Source organism: Terrapene carolina, unplaced genomic scaffold (assembly GCF_002925995.2).
Source record: "Terrapene carolina triunguis isolate 2854851 unplaced genomic scaffold, T_m_triunguis-2.0 Scaffold29359, whole genome shotgun sequence".
Lineage (NCBI taxonomy): Eukaryota > Metazoa > Chordata > Testudines > Emydidae > Terrapene > Terrapene triunguis.
Genome location: NW_020693710.1, coordinates 32,215 through 40,278, shown reverse-complemented (window position 1 = coordinate 40,278; position 8,064 = coordinate 32,215). Strand labels below are relative to the sequence as shown.

Genomic DNA, 8,064 nt, shown 5'->3' with positions numbered 1-8,064 from the left:
TCCCCTCCTTGTCTGAACTTTGAGCAGCCACAAATTCAAGTCTCCCTCCAGTCCAGTAGTACCCAACTGTGGCATCTTATATAGGTCCTAAAAAGGCTGGAGTCACAGGATTTAAGAGGTCTCTCCACCTCCACTTTCTCCCAGAGCTGTGATCTTTAAGAGCATGACTTGAAGACCAATGAAGCTCAGAGAAATACAACCTGGGACTTCAGCAGTCTTTGGTTCAGGCCCTACCCCAGCCCATGTTATATCTATTTTAACCCAGGGAAATTGATCAGTTAGCATGGTCCAAACATGAATTTCCTGCAAACTTTCCTCAGGGCCTCCTGGACCTCTTTGTTTCTCAGGCTGTAGATGAGGGGATTGACCAGGGGAGTCAGGACTGTGTAGACAACAGACAGAACTTTCTTTTAGTCTTAAAGGTGCCACAGGACCCTCTGTTGCTTTTTACAGATTCAGACTAACACGGCTACCCCTCTGATACTTAACTTTCTTTAAGTCGCTCAGGATGTTGGTGGTTGGTAACATATAGACAATCAGCAGAGTTCCATAATAAATGCTCACCACAATGAGGTGGGAGGAACAGGTGGAAAAGGCCTTTTGTCTTCCGGCGGTGGATGGGATTCTCAGGATGGTGGCGATGATGCAGATGTAGGACATCAAGGTAAGTAGGAATGGGATCAGTGAGGAAAGGAAAGTGAGTGTGAAAGCCAATGTTTCCATCAGGTGTGGATCATTGCAGGAGAGCTTTACAAGGGGAATAAAATCACAATAGAAATGATCAATAACGTTAGGGCCACAGAACATTAACTGACATATGGACAATGTTGTTATGCTACCACCTAGGAATCCACCTATCCAAGAGCCACCTGCAAGCTGCAGGCAAGACTTGACACTCATACAGACTACATAGTGCATTGGATTGCATATTGCTAAATACCTATCGTAAGACATCACCGACAGGAGAAGGCATTCCGTAGCTACTAGAGAACCAAAGAAATAAAATTGTGTGAGACACCCATTGAATGAAATGGTTCTGTCCCCAGTCAGGAGACTGGCCAGCACCCTGGGCAGGATGGTAGAGGTGTAGCAGGTCTCCAAGCAGGACAAGTTCCCCAGGAAGAAGTACATGGGGGTGTGCAGGTGCTGATCAGGCACAACTAGCACAATGATGAGGATGTTCCCAGCCATGGTCGCAATGCAGATCATTAGAAACAGCAGGAAGAGAAGGGTCTGCAGTTCTGGGAGATCCCTGAATCCCAGGTGGATGAATTCCGTGAGAGACGTTCCATTTCCCTGTTCTGTGTTCACCATGGGGTGTGTCTATGGGAAAGAAATGAACTCTGCCACATAAACAAAGAACATTCACTCAAGAAAACTTCAGCACTGTTTTCATTTTCTCCCTCTGCTGGCTACCAGAATGATGAGTGAGTGTAGAATGGAGGCCAGGGGAGGGGAAATGCGATCTCTTGATCCGTGGGACTGATTCAATATCTGACCAGGCTTTAGGTTAAACAAAACATTAATCTCCCTGGAAACAGATGGCACCAAGCTTTCAAATACGCTGGGGATGGGGCTTATAGGTACAACCGTACAGAAATGTGTTGGTTCAAATAATCACATGTTTAACTACCTGGTTTATCAGAGCAGAACAATGGCCTTTATAGATTGGAGATCCATGGGCGAAATGGGCCAGGATTTGATATTTTAGAGGAACCCACAGCAGAGAAACAAAGCAACTAAGGCTCGGAATTGCAGTGGAAATGGGCCATTTGAAATAAGCCATTTGAAAGTTTTTATCACTAGACAAATACGTCTCCTTCTCTAGGACAATATTTCATTGTCCTGCAGTCTACATATAGCGAAGTGATCTTAATTAAAAACAAAAACCAAAAAAACTGCTGCTGGAAACCATCATGTTAGCTAGAAATCAATCTTTTCTTGTAAGAAAAAATTCTGTATAAAATTTGAAATTTGTAAGAAATGTGCAATCTTTATTACACATAATGTGAAATCTTTATTAACTGCCCAGTAAGGCTCTGATCCTGCACAGAGTTATGCACAAGGTTAATTTTACACCCCGGGAATAATTCTGTTCTGTCTGAAACTTCTCCGCTGACATCTAAGATAAAATTTCCACTGACTTCAAGGATAGGCCCTTTTGATTTCAATGGGATTTGGACAGCAAACACCTTGAGGTTTCTTTAAAAGTACCGCTTGGCTGGATTCGATTTCCATTGACAGACGTTGGTAAAGGTCGATATCAGCTGATACAACCAAACCAACAACAGAAACCATCAGGGATAGTGGGCATTAGTGCAGCCTCTCCCTGTGCCTTGCACCTGCAGGATGGTGTCACGGGCCCTGGGGCCTTTCACCCAACTTCACGGGAGTGAATGAGCAGGGCTGTAACAGCAGAGCTGCAGAGGGCTCTCTGCACGGCCGCATGGCTGGCGACACCCTTCTCTGCGGTCCTGGTTGGCCTGGGCTGTGAGGAGGAGGGTGAGTCCCTGGCTGTGGGGGAGGCCACCCTGCTGCCGAATGGTTTCTGCATAATGACTGACCAGTTCATAAGAACATACATAAGAATGGCCATAGTGGGTGAGACAAAATGTACGGGGGAATGGTCCCGCTATTGTGGGGAACTTTCCTGGTTTATACACTACCCCGGTGAAATGGGCTAACGAAAGGATCTGAGTCCTCTCTCCCACTTTTTCCAGGGACCGAGGTGAGGCTGACTGGCCTGTAGTTCCCCGGATCCTCCTTCTTCCCTTTTTAAAAGAAAGGGTCCTCCTCGCTCTCCCGAGCTGCTCACTGCACCCGGCTCTGGCCTGCTCCAGCCCCTGTTCCAGCTCCACCACTCTGCCTCAACGCTGCTGCTGCTGCTGCTCTGCCTCCAGCTCCCTGGGCTGCATCTGTGGCTCTTTTTGCTGCAGCTCTCCTCCTACCACAGGTCTGCTCCATGGGCTGCTTCTGTAACTCTGCTCCCAGCTCAGCTTGGGCCCCTGCTTTCTCCTTAGCTTGGCCCCACTCTGTCTGACCCAGGCAATTCCAGCTCACATGAAGGATGGGACCACCCAGCCTCCTGACTCGCTGATTAGCCTGCCCCCCCTGTCAATCAGGCTGACCTGGAGCATTGGCTTCTCCCCATTGTTCCTGGGGACTGTCAGTTTCAGGGTCTGGTTTCCCATCGACCCTTCCTGTTTCTTTTGGTACTGGGAGCTAGCCAGCCAAAACAACCCCACTGAGTTTTAGAAAGGGGACAACAGTCCCCTTACACAAAGGTCTATCTAGCCCAGTATCCTGTCTTCCAACAGTGGCCAGTGCCAGGATGAATGATGAGGTGGCCACTCCCGTGGCCCAGTGATCGCCACCATCCTCCTCCTCCTGCTCCCAGCCCTGGCCGTTTATCTCTGCTCCACTGGGCCAGAACAGATGCCTTCCCTTCCCCTTGCACGCTGGTGTCTTGGATCCCTCGGCTGGTCGGGTGCCCCCCACCCCCCGCTGGCAGCGCTGCCCTCACCCTGACCCGACCTTAACCCCCGCTGAGCTTCCTGCTACTGGAAAATTTAATTGTTAAAAATTGGTGGGGAGGGAATCTTAAAGATAAAATAATCCCAATATTAACCCTCTAAGGGAAGGAACAAAACCGATTTGTGCCAAGTCTACTTACAGTCAGTGTCTTCCCCCTGAGCACTGAGTGTAGCAGCCAACAGCAGCTCCGCTTTCCCCACGGCAGTTCACTCATCACCCCGTGAGGGAGAAGCTGCCAGTGAGGGCACAACCCTGTAGGGGTCAGGAGGTTAGAGTGGAACGAAGGCTGCTCCTGTGTTTGAAGCACTGGCCTTGGACTCGGCAGATGTTGGTTCAGTTCCCTGCTTTGTCACCAACCCTTTGTGTGACTTTCAGGCGAGATTTCCAAAGGCCGGTAGGTACCAAACAATGCACATCGGCCTAAGTACGGGCTGCACCTAACGCCAATCGATTTCCAGTCCCACTGTGGGGGTGGGGGGTGTCTGCATCTTGAGATGCCTAGAAATCTGCCCCTCTGTGCACCAGGTCCCATCTGTAAAGTGGGGGTAATAGCATGATATTGGGGTGCTAGGAGAATAGATGCATTGAAGACAGTGAGGTGCCCAGATATCAGGGTGATGGAGGTCAGGTAAGGATCTAGGATAGATGTGACCTGACAGTTTTTTTCCTTTTTCCAAATTCAGTCATTTTGCTTTGGGTTGGGAGTTTGAGAGAGATCGGTGCCCAGTTCCCCTTGGATTCCAGTGGAGTTAGTAACCTGGCAAACCTATATTGCTTCAAACTCCTCAGTATTCAAGGAGTAGGGAGGAAAAGGGTCATTTACCTCTAAGGCGGGTCGGTCAGCAGCTGGAGTCTCTGTTGTCACCTCCTCACGCAGCATTTCAGGAACCAGGATCCAGGTTATTCAGTCCATTTTCTCTCCCCACTGCATTCACCTACTTCCACGTTCCCAGTAACTAGAAAAACAACCTAGAAAAGCTACCGAGGCTCCGTTTCATGTCTGGTAATGTGACTCTGTGCCTCATAACCTCTGTCAAATGGGGAACGTCTTTTCTGATTCATTATATATCCTTCTGCGGGAATAGGCAGTCTCCCGAGGCACATCTGCTGTGGGGAATGCAACAGGCAATGGGAAGTTGGTATTTATTGACATTCTCTAAAACTAAACCAGCATCAAATTTCTAATCTGAAAGGGAGAGTCCTGGAGAGGGAAAAAACTTGTAATCCTAAACTAATCTGTCTTTTTATTGGGTGAACGCTATAGTGACTGTCAAGAAATGTTTCAGAGTAGCAGCCGTGTTAGTCTGTATCTAATTCTAGATTTTACAGCTGTCTCAGTGATTTAGACATTGAGTTCCCGTCCAATTCCCTTAGAAAAGTTTGAAAATGTCAGCAGAGTTTGCTGATCTTACATTTTCTCCAACCAACCCCACTGTTGCCCTCCATCGCAAGAGCCCATGTACCCAGTCCCCATCCAATGAGCTCACTCAATTAGTTCACGTAACATTTTTAAAAGAGTCTAAATGATTTTGAAGCCTAAGTCCCATTTTCAAAAGTTTCTCACTTACTGAGGCTTAGCAACCTAAGTCTAACTGAAAGACAATGGGATTTAGCCTCCTATGTCACTTCTGAAGTTTGCTTAACTGTTTTTGAAAATGTTACTCTTAGCTCACTGCCTCCCAGTCAGTCATTTCTGAAACAAGCAAGTGCAGGTTGCTGCTCAGATAAAATGCAGGTGCAATAGGGTGCTTTACAAATTTAGTTTGGGATTTTCAAAGGGGGGGTAATGTATGCAATAAAGACCCAGCTCTCATGACATTGCGATGAGAATTTGGCACTTAATTCCCTTAGGCTTCTTGGAAAGGCCCATAGCATGAAAGCATGGAAGTCAGAGACCTGAGATTATAAAGTACAAAAATTTCTTCCCATTCCCAGAAAAGTTTCAGGCTCACATACATCTTCAGTGCCACAGCACATAATACAAATTATGTAATCTTGTTGCAGAACCAGGGCCAGATTAACTCTTCTGTGGGCTTGGGGCTATTAGATTTTGTGGGGCCCCAGTATACAAGTCTTTTTCCTAATTTGCTTCTTGGAGCAGCTTGTCCTGGAACCCACCAGAGGAGAGGCAATTCTTGATTTAGTCCTAAGTGGAGCACAGGATCTTTTCCAAGAGGTGAATATAGCTGGACCACTTGGTAATAGTTACCATAATATAATAAAATTTAATATCCCTGTGGCAGGAAAAACACCACAGCAGCCCAACATTGTAGCATTTAATTTCAGAAAGGGGAACTACACAAAAATGAGGAGGTTAGTTAAACATAAATTAAAAGGTACAGCGCCAAAAGTGAAACCTCTGCAAGCTGCATGGAAACTTTTTAAAGACACCATAATAGAGGCTGAACTGAAATGTATACCCCAAATTAAAAAACATAGTAAGAGAACCAAAAAGGAGCCACCGTGGCTAAACAACAAAGTAAAAGAAGCAGCGAGAGGCAAAAAGGCATCCTTTAAGAAGTGGAAGTTAAATCCTAGTGAGGAAAATAGAAAGGAGCATAAACACTGGCAAATGAAGTGTAAAAATACAATTAGGAAGGTCAAACAAGAATTTGAGGAACAGGTAGCCAAAGACTCAAAAAATAATAGCAATTTTTTTTAAGTACATCAGAAGCAGGAAGCCTGCTAAACAACCATTTGGGCCACTGGACGATCGAGGTGCTAAATGAGCACTCAAGGACGATAAGGCCATTGAGGAGAAACTAAATGAATTCTTTCCATCGGTCTTCACGGCTGAGGATGTGAGGGAGTTTCCCAAACCTGAGCCATTCTTTTTAGGCAACACATCTGAGGAACTGTCCCAGATTGAGGTATTATTAGAGGAGGTTTTGGAACAAATTGATAAATTAAACAGCAATAAGTTATCCGGACAGATGGTATTCACCCAAGAGTTCTGAGGGAACTCAAATGTGAAATTGCAGAACTACTAACTGTAGTCCGTAACCTATCATTTAAATCAGCTTCTGTACCAGATGACTGGAGGATAGCTATTGTGACAACAATTTTTAAAAAGGGCTCCAGAGGTGATCCCGGAAATTACAGGCCTGTAAACCTGACTTCAGTACCAGGCAAACTGGGTGAAACTATAATAAAGAACAATATTGTCAGACATATAGATGAACATAATTTGTTGAGGAAGAGTCAACATGGTTTTAGTAAAGGGAAATGATGCCTCACCAATCTACTAGAATTCTTTGAGGGGGTCAACAAGCATGTGGACCAAGGGGATCCAGTGGATATAGTGTACTTAGATTTTCAGAAAGCCTTTGACAAGGTCCCTTACTGAAGGCTCTTACACAAAGTAAGCTGCCACGGGGTAAGAGAGAAAGTGCTCTTGTCAGAAACATACAGCTAAGGGTAGCATAAAATCCATCCTTACCTGTAAAGGGTATATTCCTCTTTTACCCATAAAAAAGGTTAAGGAGCTCAGATAACCTGGGTGACACCTCACCAAAAGGACCAATAAGGGGAGAAGATACTTTCAAATCTGTGGGGGAAGGTTTTTGTCTGTGTTTCTCTGAGCCAGCCAGGAAACAGGACAGGGAAATTACATCTTCTTAAGTATATCTGAACTAAGCATCTAGTCTTGCAGAAATAGTAAGTAATAGCAGAAAAGAAATGCCTTAGATTACCTTTTGTTTTAGTTTGTGAATTTTCCCTGTGCTAAGAGGGAGGTTTATCCCTGTTTTTGTAACTTTAAGGTTTTGCCTAGAGGGGAAATCCTCTGTGTTCTTGAATCTTTTGTTATTCTGTAAAGTACTTACCATCCTGATTTTACAGAGGTGAGTCTTTTACCTTTTCTTTAATTAAAATTCTTCTTTTAAGAACCTGATTGATTTTTCATTGTTCTTAAGATCCAAGGGTTTGCGTCTGTGTTCATCTGTACCAATTGGTGAGGATATTATTCTCAAGCCTCCCCAGGAAAGGGGTGTAGGAGTTTGGGGGGATATTTGGGGAAGGTACGGCTCCAAGTGGCCCTCCCGGAATGTTTGGTTAAAAAACTTGGTGGTGGCAGCGATACTAAGGCAAGGAAGGAATTTGTACCTTGGGGGAGTTTTTAACCTAAGCTGGTAAAAATAAGCTTAAGGGTCTTTCATGCTGGTCCCCACATCTGTGCCCCAGAGTTCAGAGTGGGGAAGGAACCCTGACAGCTCTCATGAATTGGTAACTGGTTAAAAGATAGGACACAAAGGGTAGGTATAAATAGTAAGTTTTCAGAATGGACAGAGGTAAATAGTGGTGTCCCCCAGGGGTCTATTCAACATATTCATAAATGATCTGGAAAAATGGGGTAAACAGTGAGCTGGCAAAATTTGCAGATGATACAAAATTACTAAAGACAGTTAAGACCCAGGCAGACTGTGAAGAGCTACAAAAGGATCTCTCAAAACTGGGTGACTGGGCAACAAAATGGTAGATGAAAGTAATGCACATTGGAAAGCATAATCCCAACTATAAATATAAAATGAT

General features: G+C 45.2%; 1 protein-coding gene across 1 annotated transcript; it reads right to left on the bottom strand.

The window, feature by feature from the left end:
* Window positions 1–278: 278 nt before the first annotated feature.
* On the bottom strand, window positions 279–1,191 carry LOC112125793 (olfactory receptor 11A1-like). The gene is made up of 2 exons (XM_024224171.1): window positions 490–1,191; window positions 279–407 (listed from the first exon to the last, which is right to left on the bottom strand). Exons 1-2 carry the CDS (start codon window positions 1,189–1,191, stop codon window positions 279–281), a joined length of 831 nt encoding a protein of 276 aa, XP_024079939.1.
* Window positions 1,192–8,064: the final 6,873 nt, after the last annotated feature.

What these genes read in the sequence shown, in the direction of transcription:
- LOC112125793 (XM_024224171.1), bottom strand. Translation starts at nt 1,191, where the DNA reads ATGGCTGGGAACATCCTCATCATTGTGCTAGTTGTGCCTGATCAGCAC. An exon ending in TCCTGAGCGACTTAAAGAAA is followed by an intron (nt 408 to 489) that starts GTTAAGTATCAG and finishes TAAGACTAAAAG; the next exon opens with AAAGTTCTGTCTGTTGTCTA.